Genomic DNA, 23,822 nt, shown 5'->3' with positions numbered 1-23,822 from the left:
TAGGAGGTAATTAAACTATTTCTATCTCATCAAGCGTAAGTGTCTCTGTACCCATGTGAATGTCAGGTATTTTGCATGGTGGGCTAGAAAGACTAACCTGAGCTGCAGAGCTTTCTACAGGGATATAGAAATCAGAATAGAACTGACCTAATTGGGTCTGCTTGGACAGCTCAATGTCTTGGTGAGTAGGATTAAGCAGATGAACTTCAGTGAGGCAATATTCAAAGAGAAATTCGATCATTCTTAAACATGGAAACACCAGAGACTGTGTCAATTAATGCACTATGGTTTTTGAAAAAGTCCCACCCAAGAAGGGCATCCTGTCTAGAGTCCCTTACAACATACTTACAAGTTACTGTACTGTCCTGTGTTTTTAGTACACGTCTGCACGTGCACTTTATGTAGAATGTTTGTAGATCTTATTTAGTTCTGTGTCTCATGTAGTTAGTGTGTTGTTTTATGTAGCACCGGGGTCCTAGAGGAACGTTGTTTCGTCTCACTGTGTACTGTACCAACTGTATATGGTTGAAACGACAATAAAAGCACTCGAACTTGAACTTAAACATACATAATGAATATGTGTGAAAGAAGTCACAATGAACAGCTGTATTGGGCAGGTTGGTGGACATAAAAAAGTCTCATGTGCAGTGCATTCTCCTTTTTTCTCCTGATTTTTTCATCTAGACGTGCTGTGCAGTCTCAGGAATGAACTCTGAACCAAAGCAGTTCTCTGCTAAAGTCTACCACAAGAGGTGACTGAGGGTTCAGGAGTTCTATTAGAACTCTGCAATTTCAATAATGACAACAGATTTGAAATATCAAGGATATTTAACTTTGTATTGGGTCCAGAGTGAAAAAGTAGGGAAAGTAGCAACTCCACTACATCCCCACACTCTTCCCCATACTCCAACTCTTATCCCAGTAATTACATAATATTCTCTCTATGAGAGACAACACAAAAATAAAAGTTCTTCATGAAATATGCAAAAATAAAATGCAATATAAAAATATAAATTATATAAAAATAGAAATCAGTTTCAGACTTGCATGTACATGTAAATAAACCAATGAAAAGGCTATATTTACATGCAACAAAAACTGAAGGATTAAATCTCATTATGTGCACAGTGACATCCAAAGAGTGGGGTATCAGGAGAAGAGGTCCATAAGGAGGCAGCAGTGATACGTATAACATAAAGCAACAATCCCCTTCTGTGTCATGTGACACATCATGATGATTTTGCAGCTGTACTGAGAGCCAGAGGATATACAATCAAAAGGCAGGCGGAGTCACTGATATTTGATCATTTAAGATAACATACAATAAGTTAAAAATATGAGTACAGCCTGGAAAGACTAGAGAACACTGGACAAGATGGCTAAAATTATTATCTTAAGTATAATTCTCATGAGTCATAAAGGTAAGCATGACTACCAAAATTACTATAATATAATAGCTTTTTTCTAACTTCTTCTACTGAATATACACATCACTTTTCTATGTCACCGCAGTTATCTTTTCACTCAACATCCAGCAATCACCAAAACATCTACTATTGACGCCTGAGCAGAATGAAGCGAAGCTCAACTGCCGGCATGGTGATACCAACTATCTCTACATGTACTGGTATCAACAAAAGGCAGTTGGTGGCTTAGTTGAGCTCATTGGAATGCTTCAGTATGGAAGATCCACTCCTGAGGAGAAGTTTAAAGCACGATTCAACATTTCAGGACAGTCCACAGGGGATGCATTTCTGCTCATATCCAGTATAACTCCTGAGGACAGTGCAGTATATTTCTGTGCTGCTAGTAAGCACAGCCACACGCTTTCCCTCTCTGTTTAACAAAAAGCTTCACACCAAACACCTGCAAATAAGATCTGTTCTGTGATTAGTACTGTCTGTAGTAGGACGAAATATAGGAAGTGTACAGTAGAGGTCACTGCTAAAACTGGTAGCATGTTGAAGATGTGAAGACCATCTCCCCACACGATCCCGCATGATCTTTACTTATGAGAATTCACATTTCAAACTTCATTCATATGAAAATCAATCAAGTAATACTCACTCATAAGATTACTGCTTCTGAGGAATATTATGCTTCTGTTGTCAATGCTCCTGTAAAATAGAGTTTTATAGTATGTATTGTTGACAGTATAGTTTTTTTTTTACTGTATTGTTCTCCATAGAATTTTATAGGTTATTGTATAGACTATGGCCTGTATTTATTGTACTTATTTATTGATTGCACTGTCACTTTGGAATGTGTAGTAGCATGATTCTTGGGGATTTACAAGGGTGTGCCAAATGAAAACTTTTTATTTTATTATGCATAGTTTATAGCAAATAGGTGTCAGGAAAATAAATAATTTTTATACATAATATACACTTCATTCAACACAAGTGTTCTATCACCTTATGAATGTCAAGTATTCATCTAGAAAAAAAATCTGATTCAATTGTAATTCATGTTGCATTTTAAGGTTTTCATTTGACTCGCACTCGTCTATTTTATTCCTAATAATAAAGCCTACTGGACGAGAATTGACTTTAGTAATTAACTAATTACATTAGCTAACACTTAAGCAACATTTGAGTTGTTCCAATAGAGGGCAGTAAAGAGAAATAAAACTGTATATACAGTGTTGACTTTCAGTCTTACACACACTATTTACAGAGTGGAAGCGTGGAGAACACTTGACAAGATGGCTAAAATTATTGTCTCAAGTATAATTTTGATCAGTTTTAAAGGTAAGCATGATTACACCAAAATTACTCAATATAATAACTTTGTTCTAACTTCTTCTAACAAATATAAACATCATGTTTCTATGTAGCCGCAGTGATCTCTTCCCTCAACATCCAGCAAACACCACAACGTCTACTAATGACACCTGAGCAGATTGAAGCGAAGCTCAAATGCCGTCATGGTGATACCGACTATTATTACATGTACTGGTATCAACAAAAGACAGTCAGTGACTCCATTGAGCTCATTGGAATGCTTCAGAATGGAAGATCCACTCCTGAGGAGAAGTTTAAAGCACGATTTAACATTTCAGGACACGCCACAGGGGATGCATTTCTGCTCATATCCAGTATAACTACTGAGGACAGTGCAGTATATTTCTGTGCTGCTAGTAAGCACAGCCACACATCTTCCCTCTCTGTTTAACAAAAAGCTTCACACCAAACACCTGCAAATAAGATCTGTTCTGTGATTAGCACAGTTTGTAATTGGACGCAATATAAGAAGTGTACAGTAGAGAACACTGCTAAAACTGTGTGCTTGGAACTATTAATAGAGATAATAGGCCAATAATACTACTGTTTATATACTGTTTATTGTCTACTGTATAGTGTGCTAACTATTATTATATATATTGTATAATTAATAGGTTATTTTTAGTCTATGCCCTGTTTTTTATTGTATGTATTAACTTTGGACTGTCTGTCACCGTGTTACTACACCTCTTGTTAGTCACTCTTTCATATTAAGTGTAACAGCATGATTCAGTGGGAACTATATTTGACTTGATTTGACTTGACAAGTTCACTTAGCTAACATTTAAGAAACATTCTAATCATTCCAATAGAGGGCAGTAGAGTGAAATGGGACTGTAACAACAGCATTGATTGGCAGACTTATGCACAGTGTTTACAGAGTGGAAGATCACACTGAGCACTGAATCGGCCTTTCAAAATGAGGCATGCAATTATATTCATAACTAGATTGTTGACCCTTAAAACAATCTTACTGATGTTATTAACAGGTGAGATATTGTGCTCATTTCATTTTGAGATATATTTCCCATGAAAGCAGGGATATATTCACGTCAAAATATCATATGCAGTATATTTGCACTTTCTTTTTTACTGTCTCTCAATAGCATCAGTTATGAGTAAAGATGTTTTCCATACTCCTTCTGATCTACTGACAAATCTGAGGATGGTGCTGTGCCCCACTGCTCTCATAACGTATCAGGCTAAAACCATATACTTTGGTACAAGATGAACAGCTCTGGGGGTGAGATGAAATATCTTGGAAATGTTGTTCTGGAAACTCCAAACCCTGAGGATCCAAGGTTGAACCTGAACAGGGATAGTAGATCTAAAGTATCACTGAGTATTCCCAGCCTCTGTCAAGATGGTGTCTTCATGAAAAGTCATAAGCCAATTATTGAATTAATTAGGTTGGCAACATTTAAAACATTTGCCTGTAGTTGCTTGTAGTAGAACGAGAGCTTTGCAACATGGAAGTACATCTGAAAAATCTTCAGGAATTGTGTGATCCATTTGGATTTGGATTTGCCAATAACCACTTGACAAGTCTAATATGCTAAACACGGTAGCTCCTGAAAGGGCATACAAACTGATATCAACACATGAAAGAGGATCTGCACCTTTGACCTAATTGGGTCTGCTTGGACAGCTCAATGTCTTGGTGAGTAGGATTAAGCAGATGAACTTCAGTGAGGCAATATTCAAAGAGAAATTCGATCATTCTTAAACATGGAAACACCAGAGACTGTGTCAATTAATGCACTATGGTTTTTGAAAAAGTCCCACCCAAGAAGGGCATCCTGTCTAGAGTCCCTTACAACATACTTACAAGTTACTGTACTGTCCTGTGTTTTTAGTACACGTCTGCACGTGCACTTTATGTAGAATGTTTGTAGATCTTATTTAGTTCTGTGTCTCATGTAGTTAGTGTGTTGTTTTATGTAGCACCGGGGTCCTAGAGGAACGTTGATTCGTCTCACTGTGTACTGTACCAACTGTATATGGTTGAAATGACAATAAAACCACTTGAACTTGAACTTAAACATACATAATGAATATGTGTGAAAGAAGTCACAATGAACAGCTGTATTGGGCAGGTTGGTGGACATGAAAAAGTCTCATGTGCAGTGCATTCTCCTTTTTTCTCCCGATTTTTTCATCTAGACGTGCTGTGCAGTCTCAAGAATGAATTCTGAACCAAAGCAGTTCTATGCTGAAGTCCACCACAAGAGGTGACTGAGGGTTCAGGAGTTCTATTAGAACTCTGCAATTTCAATAATGACAACAGATTTGAAATATCAAGGATATTTAACTTTGTATTGGGTCCAGAGTGAAAACTAGGGAAAGTAGCAACTCCACTACATCCCCATACTCTTCTCCATACTCCAACTCTCCTCCCAGTAATTACATAATATTCTCTCTATGAGGAGACAACACGAAAATAAAGGTTCTTTATGAAATGTGTACAAATAATGATTACTGCTTCTGGGGAATATTATGCTTCTGTTGTCAATGCTACTGTAAAATAGAGTTTTATAGTATGTAGTGTTGACAGTATAGTTTGTTTTACTGTGTTGTTTATCATATAGTTTTATAGGTTATTGTATAGTCTATGGACTGTATTTATTTTACTTATTTATTCATTGCACTGTCACTTTGGAATGTGTAGCAGCATGATTCTTGGGGATTTACAAGGGTGTGCCAAATGAAAACTTTTATTTTATTATGCATAGTTTATTGCAAATAGGTGGCAGAAAAGTAAATAATTTTTATACATAATATACATGTTATTCAACACAAGTGTTCTATCACCTTATGAATGTCAAGTATTCATCTAGAAAAAAAATCTGATTCAATTGTAATTCATGTTGCATTTTAAGGTTTTCATTTGACTCGCACTCGTCTATTTTATTCCTAATAATAAAGCCTACTGGACGAGAATTGACTTTAGTAATTAACTAATTACGTTAGCTAACACTTAAGCAACATTCGAGTTGTTCCAATAGAGGGCAGTAAAGAGAAATAAAACTGTATATACAGTGTTGACTTTCAGTCTTATGCACACTACTTACAGAGTGGAAGCCTGGAGAACACTTGACAAGATGGCTAAAATTATTGTCTCAAGTATAATTTTGATCAGTTTTAAAGGTAAGCATGATTACACCAAAATTACTCAATATAATAACTTTGTTCTAACTTCTTCTAACAAATATAAACATCATGTTTCTATGTAGCCGCAGTGATCTCTTCCCTCAACATCCAGCAAACACCACAACGTCTACTAATGACACCTGAGCAGATTGAAGCGAAGCTTAAATGCCGTCATGGTGATGCCAGCTATCAATACATGTACTGGTATCAACAAAAGACAGTCAGTGACTCCATTGAGCTCATTGGAATGCTTCAGAATGGAAGATCCATTCCTGAAGAGAAGTTTAAAGCACGATTTAACATTTCAGGACACGCCACAGGGGATGCATTTCTGCTCATATCCAGTATAACTACTGAGGACAGTGCAGTATATTTCTGTGCTGCTAGTAAGCACAGCCACACATCTTCCCTCTCTGTTTAACAAAAAGCTTCACACCAAACACCTGCAAATAAGATCTGTTCTGTGATTAGCACAGCTTGTAATAGGACGCAATATAGGAAGTCTAGTATGCTAAACACGGTAGCTCCAGAAAGGGCATCCAAACTGATATCAACACATGAAAGAGGATCTGCACCTTTGACAGCAATAGAGTTTAAACACCTGTAACCAATGCAAAATCTGTAGGAACCATCCTTCTTATGAACCAGTAGAACTGGTGAGGCCCATAGGCTTTGGCTAGGCTCAATTAAGTCAGCATCAAAAAGTTTCTGTACTTGTTTGTGGATTTCATCTCTTAAGGCAGGTAAGGTATTTTATGCTCTCTGATGCACCGGGGATGTAAAGGATGCGTGTATGCTATGGTTGATCAAGTCTGTTCTACCTACATCAGTAGAGCTAGTGCTGAAAACTTCACAGTTCTCCTGTAGGAGGTCATTAAATTATTTCTACCTTATCAAGCGTAAGTGTCTCTGTACCCATGTGAATATCAGGTATTTTGCATGATGGGCGAGAAAGACTAACCTGAGCTGCAGACTAACCTGAGCTGGTGGACATAAAAAAGTCTCATGTGCAGTGCATTCTCCTTTTTTCTCCCGATTTTTTCTTCTAGACGTGCTCTGCAGTCTCAAGAATGAATTCTGAACCAAAGCAGTTCTCTGCTAAAGTCTACCACAAGAGGTGACTGAGGGTTCAGGAGTTCTATTAGAACTCTGCAACTTCAATAATGACAACAGATTTGAAATATCAAGGATATTTAACTTTGTATTGGGTCCAGAGTGAAAAACTAGGGAAAGTAGCAACTCCACTACATCCCCACACTCTTCCCCATACTCCAACTCTTATCCCAGTAATTACATAATATTCTCTCTATGAGAGACAACACAAAAATAAAAGTTCTTCATGAAATATGCAAAAATAAAATGCAATATAAAAATATAAATTATATAAAAATAGAAATCAGTTTCAGACTTGCATGTACATGTAAATAAACCAATGAAAAGGCTATATTTACATGCAACAAAAACTGAAGGATTAAATCTCATTATGTGCACAGTGACATCCAAGGAGTGGGGTATCAGGAGAAGAGGTCCATAAGGAGGCAGCAGTGATACGTATAACATAAAGCAACAATCCCCTTCTGTGTCATGTGACACATCATGATGATTTTGCAGCTGTACTGAGAGCCAGAGGATATACAATCAAAAGGCAGGCGGAGTCACTGATATTTGATCATTTAAGATAACATACAATAAGTTAAAAATATGAGTACAGCCTGGAAAGACTAGAGAACACTGGACAAGATGGCTAAAATTATTATCTTAAGTATAATTCTCATGAGTCATAAAGGTAAGAATGATTACCAAAATTACTATAATATAATAGCTTTTTTCTAACTTCTTCTACTGAATATACACATCACTTTTCTATGTCGCCGCAGTTATTTTTTCCCTCAACATCCAGCAATCACCAAAACATCTACTATTGACGCCTGAGCAGAATGAAGCGAAGCTCAACTGCCGGCATGGTGATACCAGCTATATCTACATGTACTGGTATCAACAAAAGGCAGTTGGTGGCTTAGTTGAGCTCATTGGAATGCTTCAGTATGGAAGATCCACTCCTGAAGAAAAGTTTAAAGCACGATTTAACATTTCAGGACAGTCCACAGGGGATGCATTTCTGCTCATATCCAGTATAACTCTTGAGGACAGTGCAGTATATTTCTGTGCTGCTAGTAAGCACAGCCACACACTTTCCCTCTCTGTTTAACAAAAAGCTTCATACCAAACACCTGCAAATAAGATCTGTTCTGTGATTAGTACAGTCTGTAATAGGACGCAATGTAGGAAGTGTACAGTAGAGGTCACTGATAAAACTGGTAGCATGTTGAAGATGTGAAGACCATCTCCCCACACGATCCCGCATGATCTTTACTTATGAGAGTAAGTACTACTTATGAGTATTCACATTTCAAACTTCATTCATATGAAAATCAATCAAGTAATCCTCACTCATAAGATTACTGCTTCTGGGGAATATTATGCTTCTGTTGTCAATGCTACTGTAAAATAGAGTTTTATAGTATGTATTGTTGACAGTATAGTTTTTTTTTACTGTATTGTTCTCCATAGAGTTTTATAGGTTATTGTATAGTCTATGGCCTGTATTTACTGTACTTATTTATTGATTGCACTGTCACTATGGAATGTGTAGCAGCATGATTCTTGGGGATTTACAAGGGTGTGCCAAATGAAAACTTTTACTTTATTTTGCATAGTTTATTGCAAATAGGTGTCAGGAAGGTAAATAATTTTTATACATAATATACATGTTATTCAACACAAGTGTTCTATCACTTTATGAATGTCAAGTATTCATCTAGAAAAAAAATCTGATTCAATTGTAATTCATGTTGCATTTTAAGGTTTTCATTTGACTCGCACTCGTCTATTTTATTCCTAATAATAAAGCTTACTGGACGAGAACTGACTTTAGTAATTAACTAATTACATTAGCTAACACTTAAGCAACATTCGAGTTGTTCCAATAGAGGGCAGTAAAGAGAAATAAAACTGTATATACAGTGTTGACTTTCAGTCTTACGCACACTATTTACAGAGTGGAAGCCTGGAGAACACTTGACAAGATGGCTAAAATTATTGTCTCAAGTATAATTTTGATCAGTTTTAAAGGTAAGCATGATTACACCAAAATTACTCAATATAATAACTTTGTTCTAACTTCTTCTAACAAATATAAACATCATGTTTCTATGTAGCCGCAGTGATCTCTTCCCTCAACATCCAGCAAACACCACAACGTCTACTAATGACACCTGAGCAGATTGAAGCAAAGCTTAAATGCCGTCATGGTGATGCCAGCTATCAATACATGTACTGGTATCAACAAAAGACAGTCAGTGACTCCATTGAGCTCATTGGAATGCTTCAGTATGGAATACCCACTCCTGAGGAGAAGTTTAAAGCACGATTTAACATTTCAGGACACGCCACAGGGGATGCATTTCTGCTCATATCCAGTATAACTACTGAGGACAGTGCAGTATATTTCTGTGCTGCTAGTAAGCACAGCCACACATCTTCCCTCTCTGTTTAACAAAAAGCTTCACACCAAACACCTGCAAATAAGATCTGTTCTGTGATTAGCACAGTTTGTAATTGGACGCAATATAAGAAGTGTACAGTAGAGAACACTGCTAAAACTGTGTGCTTGGAACTATTAATAGAGATAATAGGCCAATAATACTACTGTTTATATACTGTTTATTGTCTACTGTATAGTGTGCTAATTATTATTATATATATTGTATAATTAATAGGTTATTTTTAGTCTATGCCCTGTTTTTTATTGTATGTATTAACTTTGGACTGTCTGTCACCGTGTTACTACACCTCTTGTTAGTCACTCTTTCATATTAAGTGTAACAGCATGATTCAGTGGGAACTATATTTGACTTGATTTGACTTGACAAGTTCACTTAGCTAACATTTAAGGAACATTCTAATCATTCCAATAGAGGGCAGTAGAGAGAAATGGGACTGTAACAACAGGACTGATTGGCAGACTTATGCACAGTGTTTACAGAGTGGAAGATCACACTGAGCACTGAATCGGCCTTTCAAGATGAGGCATGCAATTATATTCATAACTAGATTGTTGACCCTTAAAACAATCTTACTGATGTTATTAACAGGTGAGATATTGTGCTCATTTCATTTTGAGATATATTTCCCATGAAAGCAGGGATATATTCATGTCAAAATATAATATGCAGTATATTTGCACTTTCTTTTTTACTGTCTCTCAATAGCATCAGTTATGAGTAAAGATGTTTTCCATTCTCCTTCTGATCTACTGCAAAATCTGAGGATGGTGCTGTGCCCCACTGCTCTCATAACATATCAGGCTAAAACCATATACTTTGGTACAAGATGAACAGCTCTGGGGGTGAGATGAAATATCTTGGAAATGTTGTTCTGGAAACTCCAAACCCTGAGGATCCAAGGTTGAACCTGAACAGGGATAGTAGGTCTAAAGTATCACTGAGTATTCCCAGCCTCTGTCAAGATGGTGTCTTCATGAAAAGTCATAAGCCAATTATTGAATTAATTAGGTTGGCAACATTTAAAACATTTGCCTGTAGTTGCTTGTAGTAGAACGAGAGCTTTGCAACATGGAAGTACATCTGAAAAATCTTCAGGAATTGTGTGATCCATTTGGATTTGGATTTGCCAATAACCACTTGACAAGTCTAATATGCTAAACACGGTAGCTCCTGAAAGGGCATCCAAACTGATATCAACACATGAAAGAGGATCTGCACCTTTGACCTAATTGGGTCTGCTTGGACAGCTCAATGTCTTGGTGAGTAGGATTAAGCACATGAACTTCAGTGAGGCAATATTCAAAGAGAAATTCGATCATTCTTAAACATGGAAACACCAGAGACTGTGTCAATTAATGCACTATGGTTTTTGAAAAATTCCCACCCAAGAAGGGCATCCTGTCTAGAGTCCCTTACAACATACTTACAAGTTACTGTACTGTCCTGTGTTTTTAGTACACGTCTGCATGTGCACTTTATGTAGAATGTTTGTAGATCTTATTTAGTTCTGTGTCTCATGTAGTTAGTGTGTTGTTTTATGTAGCACCGGGGTCCTAGAGGAACGTTGATTCGTCTCACTGTGTACTGTACCAACTGTATATGGTTGAAACGACAATAAAACCACTTGAACTTGAACTTAAACATACATAATGAATATGTGTGAAAGAAGTCACAATGAACAGCTGTATTGGGCAGGTTGGTGGACATAAAAAAGTCTCATGTGCAGTGCATTCTCCTTTTTTCTCCTGATTTTTTCATCTAGACGTGCTGTGCAGTCTCAGGAATGAACTCTGAACCAAAGCAGTTCTCTGCTAAAGTCTACCACAAGAGGTGACTGAGGGTTCAGGAGTTCTCTTAGAACTCTGCAATTTCAATAATGACAACAGATTTGAAATATCAAGAATATTTAACTTTGTATTGGGTCCAGAGTGAAAAACTAGGGAAAGTAGCAACTCCACTACATCCCCACACTCTTCCCCATACTCCAACTCTTATCCCAGTAATTACATAATATTCTCTCTATGAGAGACAACACAAAAATAAAAGTTCTTCATGAAATATGCAAAAATAAAATGCAATATAAAAATATAAATTATATAAAAATAGAAATCAGTTTCAGACTTGCATGTACATGTAAATAAACCAATGAAAAGGCTATATTTACATGCAACAAAAACTGAAGGATTAAATCTCATTATGTGCACAGTGACATCCAAAGAGTGGGGTATCAGGACAAGAGGTCCATAAGGAGGCAGCAGTGATACGTATAACATAAAGCAACAATCCCCTCCTGTGTCATGTGACACATCAGATGATTTTGCAGCTGTACTGAGAGCCAGAGGATATACAATCAAAAGGCAGGCGGAGTCACTGATATTTGATCATTTAAGATAACATACAATAAGTTAAAAATATGAGTACAGCCTGGAAGGACTAGAGAACACTGGACAAGATGGCTAAAATTATTATCTTAAGTATAATTCTCATGAGTCATAAAGGTAAGCATGACTACCAAAATTACTATAATATAATAGCTTTTTTCTAACTTCTTCTACTGAATATACACATCACTTTTCTATGTCGCCGCAGTTATCTTTTCCCTCAACATCCAGCAATCACCAAAACATCTACTATTGACACCTGAGCAGAATGAAGCGAAGCTCAACTGCCGGCATGGTGATACCAACTATCTCAACATGTACTGGTATCAACAAAAGGCAGTTGGTGGCTCATTTGATCTTATTGGAATGCTCGTGTATGGAAGATCCACTCCTGAGGAGAAGTTTAAAGCACGATTCAACATTTCAGGACAGTCCACAGGGGATGCATTTCTGCTCATATCCAGTATAACTACTGAGGACAGTGCAGTATATTTCTGTGCTGCTAGTAAGCACAGCCACACATCTTCCCTCTCTGTTTAACAAAAAGCTTCACACCAAACACCTGCAAATAAGATCTGTTCTGTGATTAGCACAATTTGTAATAGGACGCAATATAGGAAGTCTAGTATGCTAAACACGGTAGCTCCAGAAAGGGCATCCAAACTGATATCAACACATGAAAGAGGATCTGCACCTTTGACAGTAATAGAGTTTAAACACCTATAACAAATGCAAAATCTGTAGGAACCATCCTTCTTATGAACCAGTAGAACTGGTGAGGCCCATAGGCTTTGGCTAGGCTCAATTAAGTCAGCATCAAAAAGTTTCTGTACTTGTTTGTGGATTTCATCTCTTAAGACAGGTAAGGTATTTTATGCTCTCTGATGCACCGGGGATGTAAAGGATGCATGTATGCTATGTTTGATCAAGTCTGTTCTACCTACATCAGTAGAGCTAGTGCTGAAAACTTCACAGTTCTCCTGTAGGAGGTAATTAAATTATTTCTACCTCATCAAGCGTAAGTGTCTCTGTACCCATGTGAATGTCAGGTATTTTGCATGGTGGGCTAGAAAGACTAACCTGAGCTGCAGAGCTTTCTACAGGGATATAGAAATCAGAGTAGAACTGACCTAATTGGGTCTGCTTGGACAGCTCAATGTCTTGATGATTAGGATTAAGCACATGAACTTCAGTGAGGCAATATTCAAAGAGAAATTCTATCATTCTTAAACATGGAAACACCAGAGACTGTGTCAATTAATGCACTATGGTTTTTGAAAAAGTCCCACCCAAGAAGGGCAACCTGTCTAGAGTCCCTTACAACATACTTAGAAGTTACTGTACTGTCCTGTGTTTTTAGTACACGTCTGCACGTGCACTTTATGTAGAATGTTTGTAGACCTTATTTAGTTCTGTGTCTCATGTAGTTAGTGTGTTGTTTTATGTAGCACCGGGGTCCTAGAGGAACGTTGTTTCATTTCACTGTGTACTGTACCAACTGTATATGGTTGAAATGACAATAAAACCACTTGAACTTGAACATACCTACTGAATATGTGTGAAAGAAGGCACAATGTGACACTTAATGAACCCAAAATGTCAAACTCTTTGGCCTGTAAGTGTGGGTGCCACCTGAAAACTTTTCAGCAAGGGACAATGTTTTAGTGCAGGGATGTGTTGACATAATGTCTCACTGATGAATGACAAACCAGCACCAATGTCCAGGAAAACACTCATTTCTTGGTCCTTGATGAGTCCGTTTATGTGCGGTGTCCAGGCTGTGGTGTCCACTGAAGGGACTGTGGTGTTGTTATGGGCCACTGACAGTTTAGCTGAAGACAGGTTCTCGCCCCAAACTACCATCCATTTCCCAAGCACTGATGCTTGATGAAGTATAAATGCCATGAATGGGCTCACATTGGACAAGGAGAGTAATTTCTGTAGTACTGCCCACCTCTCTGCCAGGCTTGGTCCTCACCTGGGCTGACATTATCCTTCAAATGGTGTTTGTAGATGGGTTGAGAAGACACAAAGTCATCGTATGAAGCGTATCACCACTGAAGGCTGGAGTGATGATATGTTGATAGCAGGGAGATGCAATATAATGGTCGTCTCTGGCTCTCTCTAGGGAACGTGACATCAGACAATAGGTGAAATGACTATCAGGAGATGGGGAAGCACAGCTTTTATGTCATTTGACAGACTATCCCAGTAACTGAATGCAGCACCTGACAATCTTGATGGAAGTACTTTGGCATACCCAAGGTCTCACGGAATACTTGAAAATGGCAAGCCCATTGAGAAAAGATTTCCCTGCTTTCTCCAGTGAAATCTTGGGGTAAAACAGCTCAAAAATTGCACACGTGGGATTGTCACACTTTCCTCTGCCATATTTGAAATGACCAATGTCAATGCCAGGCACTTATTGCAGCACCATACCAGTTCATTCCAGCAAAGTCTCCTACTGTTAAAGGAACTGATGTGTCTGTCAGTTGGTCTCGCACTTTAACAGCTGTAGTGGGCAGGTTGGTGGACATGAAAAAGTCTCCTGTGCAGTACGTTCTCCTTTTATCTCCGTATTTTTTTATTTGCACGTGCTGTGCAGTCTCAGGAATGAATTCTGAACCGAAGCAGTTCTATGCTGAAGTCTACCACAAGAGGTGATTGAGGGTTCAGGAGTTCTCTTATAACTCTGCAATTTCAATAATGACAACCGATTTGAAATATCAAGGATATTTAACTTTGTATTGAGTCCAGAGTGAAAAACTAGGGAAAGTAGCAACTCCACTACATCCCCACACTCTTCTCCATACTCCAACTCTCCTCCCAGTAATTACACAATATTCTCTCTATGAGGAGACAACACAAAAATAAAGGTTCTTTATGAAATGTGTACAAATAAAATGCAATATAAAAATATAAATTATATAAAAATAGAAATCAGTTTCAGACTTGCATGTACATGTAAATAAACCAATGAAAAGGCTATATTTACATGCAATAAAAGTGAAGGATTACATTTCATTATGTGCACAGTGACATCCAAACAGTGGGGTATGAGGAGAAGAGGTCCATAAGGAGGCAGCAGTGATACGTATAACATAAAGCAACAATCCCCTCCTGTGACACATCATGATGATTTTGCAGCTGTACTGAGAGCCAGAGGATATACAATCAAAAGGCAGGCGGAGTCACTGATATTTGATCATTTAAGATAACCTACAATAAGTTAAAAATATGAGTACAGCCTTGAAAGACTAGAGAACACTTGACAAGATGGCTAAAATTATTATCTTAAGTATAATTCTCATGAGTCATAAAGGTAAGAATGATTACCAAAATTACTATAATATAATAGCTTTTTTCTAACTTCTTCTACTGAATATACACATCACTTTTCTATGTCGCCGCAGTTATCTTTTCCCTCAACATCCAGCAATCACCAAAACATCTACTATTGACACCTGAGCAGAATGAAGCGAAGCTCAACTGCCGGCATGGTGATACCAACTATCTCTACATGTACTGGTATCAACAAAAGGCAGTTGGTGGCTTAGTTGAGCTCATTGGAATGCTCCAGTATGAAAGATCCACTCCTGAGGAGAAGTTTAAAGCACGATTCAACATTTCAGGACACTCTAAAGGGGATGCAGTTCTGCTCATATCCAGTATAACTACTGAGGACAGTGCTGTATATTTCTGTGCTGCTAGTAAGCACAGCCACACACTTTCCCTCTCTGTTTAACAAAAAGCTTCACACCAAACACCTGCAAATAAGATCTGTTCTGTGATTAGTACAGTCTGTAATAGTAGGTAATATAGGAAGTGTACAGTAGAGGTCACTGATAAAATTGGTAGCATGTTGAAGATGTGACGATCATTTCAGCTGATAAACCCATATGTTCTTCAATTGTGAAAATTCATGTGAAATTCAATGAAATCTTTCTCAATTATTTTACATTACCTAGTGTGCTTAGGACTCCTAGCTCCACTGGAAGCTTCCCCGTGGTGCAATTAGCGAATTAATATGTCCTTCAAGATGGTTGATGTCAATCGAGTTCCAGGTCAGAGTTGGAGGGTGGCAGGGCAAGGAAATGAGGAGGCATCAATGCTCCAGTGCACTGGAAGGTTTTTGCAATTGAAACAGCCCTTAAAATGGCTGAATCCCTGCTCACTGCCCTAACTACTGAACAAGGGAGCTTATTGAGACATGCCCTCTGTCACGTTCACAGTCACCGAACTTTTACTCATGCATACCTGTTTACAATTACACATTTCCAAGCCATTTATTGTGTCTCTGTTTTTTTCTTATCTTCTTTTCTACCTGGTTTTCGGATTTTTTTTTTTTTTTTTTTAGTGGTTTACACATCACCTGATCTTTCCCTGATTTTGATTAAAGCTTTGAAAATATCACGCCTTGTGAATGGGACTGGTGTTTCATGCACGTTGGAATCTTCACCGTCATAAATTTAATAACTGCCCACTGTAGAGATGGACTTTATCTCCGCATTAAGAGAGAGGGGGTCCCCTTCTCAAGTGTCGGACACTAATGTGGAAGTCGTCAATCCTGCAGGGATGACGTATTTTTGTAGGCCACACCAGAAGTTAGCATCACCCTGGTTCCGTTGACAAAAAGCCAATAGGAGTTTTCCATTGGCTTTTGGATTATTGCAGAAAATATGAGACCAACAAAAGTTTATGATTCTGTAGTAGATGAGTTTTCCTGTTCGGTGTGATGAGGTTTAATGTCCCTGAAAACCTCTGCAGTCCCATTTAGCCACTTGTTAGTAAACGTCTTTTTCAAGACACGTAAAAGCTTAACAAAATCACAAGTGGGGTATTACTGATGTATTTTATGTCATAGTATAAAACGTGAACATATCTTGAGATTGTGTTAACCTCAGACCTTATTTCAGGCATTTAACCAAAAAACTCAAAAAACCCAGTGACTTCGGGACGAATTTTTACACAGAAAAATTAAGTTGAGATCATGAGAAAACAACTTTTGGTATGTTGAGATCACGAGAAAACAAGAAAGAAAACATTAATAATGAAAACTTTTATTTTATTTTGCATTGTTTGTTGCAAATAGGTGTCACAAATGTGTAGATTTTTTGGTACAGTCTCCATCTCATTCAACACAAGTATTTCATCACCTAATGAGTGTCAAGTATTCATCTAGAAAAAAATTGTATTTCATGTTGCATTTTAAGGTTTTCATTTGACATGAACTCGTCTATTTTATTCCTAACAATAAAGCCTACTGGACGTGAATTGAATTTACTACTTGACTAATTACATTAGCTAAACTTAAGCAACATTCTAGTTATTCCAATAGAGGGCAGTAAAGAGAACTGAAACTGTATAAACAGTGTTGATTGTCAGTCTTATTACATTTAAATGTCACAAAATTTACAGAGTGGAAGCCTGGAGAACACTTGACAAGATGGCTAAAATTATTGTCTCATGTTTAATTCTTATCAGTCTTAAAGGTAAGCATGATTACACCAAAATTACTCAATATAATAGTTAGGTTTCAAATTCTGCTAATGAATATACACATCACTTTTCTTTATAGCAACAGCGATATCTTCTCTCAACATCCAGCAATCACCAAAACATCTACTAATGACAACTGAGCAGAATGAAGCGAAGCTCAGCTGCCGGCATGGTGATACCAGCTATCGGTACATGTACTGGTATCAACAAAAGGCAGTTGGTGGCGCATTTGATCTCATTGGAATGCTCTTGTTTGAAAGATCCACTCCTGAAGAAAAGTTTAAAGCACGATTTAACATTTCAGGACACTCCACAGGGGATGCATTTCTGCTCATATCCAGTATAACTCCTGAGGACAGTGCAGTATATTTCTGTGCTGCTAGTAAGCACAGCCACACACCTTCCCTCTCTGTTTAACAAAAAGCTTCACACCAAACACCTGCAAATAAGATCTGTTCTGTGATTAGCAGAGCTTGTAATAGGATGCAATATAGGAAGTGTACAGTAGAGGTCACTGATAAAACTGGTAGCATGTTGAAGATGTGACGATCATTTCAGCTGATAAACCCACATGTTCTTCAATTGTGAAAATTTACATGAAATTCAGTGAAATCTCTCAATCACTTTACATTATCTAGTGTGCTTAGGACTATTAATAGAGTTAAAATGCCATTAATACTACTGAGTTTTTATTGCGATTAGTGCTTACTGTATAGTTTGCTTACTCTACTGTTATATACTGTATATTATACAGTATATTAATATGCATATTAACAGTTAATGTATAGCCTATGGCCTGTTTTTATTGTATTTATTCACTTTGGATTGTCTGTCACTGTGTTACTATGCCTCTTGTTAGTCATATTAAGTGTAGCTGCAGGATTCTGGGAACTATATTTTGTTCCTAACAATATAGCCTACTGGACATGATTTGTCTTGACTAGTTCCCTTAGCTAACATTTAAGTAACATTCTAGTCATTCCAATAGAGGGCAGTAGAGAGAAATGGAACTGTATAAACAGTGTTGATTGGCAGTCTTATGCACACTATTTACAGAGTGGAAGATCACATTGAGCACTGGATCACCTTTTCAAAATTTTGCATGCAGTTATGCATATAATTAGATTCCTGATCCTTTAAACAATCTTACTGATGTTATTACCAGGTGAGATATTGTGCTAATTTCATTCTAAGATATACACCAATCAGCCATAACATTAAAACCACCTGCTTAATATTGTGTAGATCCCCATGTGCCACCAAAAAAAGCTTTGGCCCGCTGAGGTATGGGCTCCACAGGACTTCTGATGGTGTGCTGTGGTATCTGGCAGGAAAGACATTAGCAGCAGATCCTTTAAGTTCTGTAAGTTGCAAGGTGATGCCTCCATGGATCAAATTTGTTTGTGCAGCACATCCCACAGATGCTCCATCGGATTGAGATCTGAGGAATTTGGAGGCCAAATCAACATGGGAACTCTTTGTCATGTCCCAATTTTTGCATTGTGGCAGGGTGCATTATCCTGCTGAAAGACTCCATTGCCAATAGGGAATACAGTTACCATGAAGGGGTGTACTTGTTCTGCAACAATGTTTGGGTAGGTGGTTCGTGTCAATGTAACATTCATATGAACGCTTGGACCCAAGGTTTCCCAGCAGAACATTGAACAGAGCCTCACACTGCCTCCACCGGCTTACCTTCTTTCCACATTGCATCATGGTGCCATCTCTTCCCCAGGTAAGCAAAGCATATGCAGCTGGCAATCCACATGATGTAAAAGAGCATGTGATTCATCAGATCAGGCCACCTTCTTCCATAGCTCAATGGTCCAGTTCTGATGCTCATGTGCCCATTGTAGGAATTTTTGATGGTGGACAGGAGTCAGCATGGGCACTGACTGGTTTGTGGCTACACAGCCCCATATGCAGCAAGCTGCGATGCACTGTGTTGACACCTTTCTATCATAACCGGCATCAACTTTTTCAGCAATTTATGCTACAGTAGCTCTTCCATAGGATTGGACCAGACAGGCTAGCCTTTGCTCTTCATGAGCTTGGGCACCCATGACCCTGTCACTGCTTCACCAGTTGTTCTTCCTTGGACTACTTTTGATAGGTACTAATCAATGAATACAATAAATATACTGTACATGCAAGTTAGCTGATGAATAGTCTATATTTACATGCAATAAAAAAGAAGGATTAAGTTTCATTATGTGCTCAGTGACATCCAAATATTGGGGTATCAGAAGAAGAGGTCCATAAGGAGGCAGCAGTGATACATATAACATAAAGCAGCACATGACTTCATCCAGATTCCTCTACAGCACAGTACTCAGATCAACTTAGTAGTGTCAATATGCCACTACGCATCATGATGCTTAGAAATTCAGCAACATATTTTCTATTACATTGGTTTATAGGTGAGTGAAATGTACTATACCATACTTCTTTGAAATCTTTTTTATTATTATTAATGACTGTTTCTAATAGTTTTTTCTCCCTAATATCCCTCTAGGAAGCTGCATGTGTTTATCTGTTTCACAGTTCCCTGCTGTCCTATTTCTGCAACCTGGTGAATCAATAAAGATCACATGCAGCCACCATGACAAAAATTATGACAAAATATACTGGTATCAGCAGGTTAACCAGCAAAATCTTGAGCTTATCGGGTTTCTCAACTTCAAGAATCCCCAAATAGACAAGAAGGGGTTCAACATTTCAGGAGACGCAGAGAAGGAAGGCTATCTCACGGCACAGTCTGTGACAGCAGACTACAGCGCTCTGTATTTCTGTGCTGTGAGTGCCACAGTGCTATATACACACTAAACCATGCACTGAAATCCCCTGAGTCACGTGACACATTAGTGCATCACATCATGATACATTTGCAGCTGTACTAAGAGCCAGAGGATATACATTCAAAAGCCAGGCGGAGTCACTGATATTTTCTCATTTAAGATAACATACAAGTTAAAAATATGACTCCAGCCTGGAAAGACTAGAGAACACTTGACAAGATGGCTAAAATTATTATCTCATGTATAATTCTTATCAGTCTTAAAGGTAAGCATGATTACCAAAATTACTCAGTATAATAGCTAGGTTTTAACTTCTTATAATGAATATACACATCACTTTTCTTTATAGCAACAGCGATATCTTCTCTCAACATCCAGCAATCACCAAAACATCTACTAATGACAACTGAGCAGAATGAAGCGAAGCTCAACTGCCGGCATGGTGATACCAACTATCCATACATGTACTGGTATCAACAAAAGGCAGTCGGTGGCTCATTTGATCTCATTGGAATGCTCGTGTATGGAAGATCCACTCCTGAGGAGAAGTTTAAAGCACGATTCAACATTTCAGGACAGTCCACAGGGGATGCATTTCTGCTCATATCCAGTATAACTACTGAGGACAGTGCAGTATATTTCTGTGCTGCCAGTAAGCACAGCCACACACCTTCCCTCTCTGTTTAACAAAAAGCTTCACACCAAACACCTGCAAATAAGATCTGTTCTGTGATTAGTACAGTCTGTAAAAGGACGCAACATAGGAAGTGTACAGTAGAGAACACTGCTAAAACTGGTAGCATGTTGAAGATTTAAAGATCATTTCAGTTATAACAGCCCCATGATCTTCATTTGTTAAAATTCACATAAATTTCAGTTAAATCATTCTCACTCAAACATCACTTTACATTATCTAGTGTGCTTAGGACTTAATAGAGTTAATATGCCATTAATACTACTGAGTTTGTATTGTGTTTAGTGCTGACTGTATGGCTTGCTTAGTCTACTGTTATATATTATATCGTTTAATTGTTATTGTATAGACTATGGCTTGTATTTATTTTATTTACTGACTTTGGTCTGTGTTACTACATCTCTTGTTAGTCACTCTTTCATATTAAGTGTAGCAGCAGGGTTCTGAGGAACTATATTTTGTTCCTAACAATATAGCCCGCTGGACTTGATTTGTCTTGACTAGTTCCCTTAGCCAACATTTAAGCAACTTTCTAGTCATTCCAATAGAGGGCAGTAAAGCGAAGTGAAACTGCATAAACGGTGTTGATTGTCAGCCTTATGCACACTACTTATAGAGTGGAAGAACACATTGAGCACTGGATCACCTTTTCAGAATGATGCATGTAACTATGCTTATAATTAGATTGGTGATACTTCAACCATTCTTACTGATGTTACTAACAGGTGAGATACTGTGGTTTTATTTAACAAGGAAACATATGTTCACTTCAAAGAACATATAACTTTACTTTGCACTACAGTTTTTTACAAACTTTTTTACTCTCTCTCTCTCAATAGCATCAGTTCTGAGTAAAGGTGTTTTCCAGACTCCACCAGATCTACTGAAGACTCTAGAGGATACCGCTGTGCTCCACTGCTCTCATAATGTATCAGGCTATAACCGTATACTTTGGTACAAGATGAGCAGCTCTGGGAGTGAGATGAAATATCTTGGGAATCTTTTCCTGGAATCTCCAAACCCTGAGGAGTCGAGGTTTAGCTTGAGTGGAGATGGAAGGTCTACAGGATCACTGAGTATTCCGACCCTCTCTCTACAAGACCGAGCAGTTTATTTCTGTGCAGAATATTTACACAGTGCTTCCCCTCTGCTGTAACCACAGTGCAAAAACTCCACCTCATACTCCACCTCAAAAGAGAAGGCATTTAATGAACATGAGAGGGGGGTGGTGATTTGGGTGGGTCATTGTACCGACTCCTGTTACTCCTGTTGCAACAGAAATTTAATTAGGCTTTCTTTTAACATATACTCTATCATTTTTTTCCCCCAACTTAATTTTAATAACTCTAGATTCTACACCTTATTTTCGCAAACAAATATTAGTTTATGACACAGGATGGCGCATTATGTACTGATTGTTCATTTTGTGCTGCTCTGGTTCACAGGTAATTATTTACAAATTTTCCAGAGTATGCAGTAATGCACATAAAGACTTTTAAAAAATCTTATAGGATGGTTCAGATCACATTCACAATATATGTACTGTATATTCTTTTTAACATATGTTATTCATTTTGTTCTTCTCTTCAGATCGTTCATTAAGCAGCAAAATCATTCAGACTACTGATGTGATTGAGAATCCAGGAAATAATGTGAACCTCAGTTGCACTCATACTTACAAGGACTTTTTTTACCTTTTCTGGTACCAACAAACAAGACAAGACACATCACTGAAGCTTACTGGATATCTCTACACAACAACCTTCAATAAGGAGACGGACTATGAGAAGCGCTTTCATATTTACGGAGATGCAAAAAGTGAAGGGATCCTGCAGATCTCCAACCTTAATTCACATGATAGTGCAGTGTATTTCTGTGCTGTTAGAGAAAGCACAGTGTCACGGTTATCTGCTATGTACTTCAAAAACTCCCTGTATTATAGTTATGTATGCTATCTGCACATCTCCAGCTGCTTCTGCTACAGAACGAAAAAGCAACAACTGATCTTACTCTACACATAGTGTTCCATGAATGTATTACACTATGTTTAATATTACATTTAATTTGACATTTTCTGATATAATGGGAGTTTGCATGTTATCCCCGTGCTGCGGGGGTTTCCTCTGGGTACTCCGGTTTCCTCCCCCAGTCCAAAGACATGCATGGTAGGCTGATTGGCATGTCCAAACTGTCCGTAGTGTATGAATGGGTGTGTGAATGTGTATGTGAGTGTGCCCTGTGATGGATTGGCACCCTGCCCAGGGTGTACCCCGCCTTGTGCCCGATGCTCCCTGGGATAGGCTCCAGGTTTCCCCGTGACCCTAAAGAAGGATAAGCGGTATAGAAATGGATGGATGGATTTTCTGATATAATGTGTGTGAACTAGAGATGCTTCATGTGACAAATGTATCATATTGCAATGCATAAAGACATATCACATAATTTCATAATTTATATCACAGCTGCATCGCGTGAAAACAGCTTCTCATTGCGCAGACTTGCTTCTTGCATTTCTGGCACATTCCTATGTTCTAGCTGTATGTTTGTATCTTGCTTATTATAATAATGTTTTCATAATAAGCTAGAGATAATGATATGATAGTATCTCTTGCCTTCCTAGTCTAGGCTGGTGGCTTAGTGATTCCACAATTGTGGTAGCATTTGTGTTATGTTTGCAAATATGTATGTAAAAGAAAGGCAAAACACATTTTAAACAAATTTTAATTTTCTTTCACAACAACCTATGTGCATGTTTCAGTAATACAAGTTGAAACATTAATAAACCTATCGAATCCTAAGCACTTTTTGACAAAAGAATTTTTGCCTGTCCCATTCCACTATAACTACACTTTACCTTGGAATATAATCATTAAAGTATTTTAGTTCATGTGTGAATTCATTTAATATCTCATGTCTGAAACATCCTTTTCCATGAGTCATACGTGCATCCT

At 37.9% G+C, this 23,822-nt stretch overlaps 5 gene segments (V, D, J or C); all 5 read left to right on the top strand.

Annotated features, from left to right (window-relative positions):
* Positions 1-785: 785 nt before the first annotated feature.
* On the top strand, positions 786-2,146 carry LOC128612922 (immunoglobulin kappa variable 3D-11-like). The segment is given in 2 exon segments: positions 786-1,421; positions 1,513-2,146. Coding segments are annotated over 2 exon segments (378 nt in total).
* Positions 2,147-2,368: 222 nt separating this feature from the next.
* Positions 2,369-3,217, top strand: LOC128612919 (Ig heavy chain V region 108A-like). The segment is given in 2 exon segments: positions 2,369-2,750; positions 2,837-3,217. Coding segments are annotated over 2 exon segments (384 nt in total).
* Positions 3,218-5,775: 2,558 nt separating this feature from the next.
* LOC128612911 (Ig heavy chain V region 108A-like) lies at positions 5,776-6,703 on the top strand. The segment is given in 2 exon segments: positions 5,776-5,930; positions 6,017-6,703. Coding segments are annotated over 2 exon segments (429 nt in total).
* Positions 6,704-8,558: 1,855 nt separating this feature from the next.
* Positions 8,559-9,532, top strand: LOC128612918 (immunoglobulin kappa variable 3D-11-like). The segment is given in 2 exon segments: positions 8,559-9,065; positions 9,152-9,532. Coding segments are annotated over 2 exon segments (384 nt in total).
* A 12,607-nt stretch (positions 9,533-22,139) lies between these two features.
* LOC128612910 (T-cell receptor alpha chain V region RL-5-like) lies at positions 22,140-23,610 on the top strand. The segment is given in 2 exon segments: positions 22,140-22,316; positions 22,462-23,610. Coding segments are annotated over 2 exon segments (480 nt in total).
* The last annotated feature ends 212 nt before the right edge of the window (positions 23,611-23,822 follow it).

Source organism: Ictalurus furcatus, chromosome 9, assembly GCF_023375685.1.
Source record: "Ictalurus furcatus strain D&B chromosome 9, Billie_1.0, whole genome shotgun sequence".
In the NCBI taxonomy this organism is placed as follows: Eukaryota; Metazoa; Chordata; class Actinopteri; order Siluriformes; family Ictaluridae; genus Ictalurus; species Ictalurus furcatus.
Note: the sequence above shows the minus strand (reverse complement) of the source record. Positions and strands in the feature narration are given on the sequence as shown.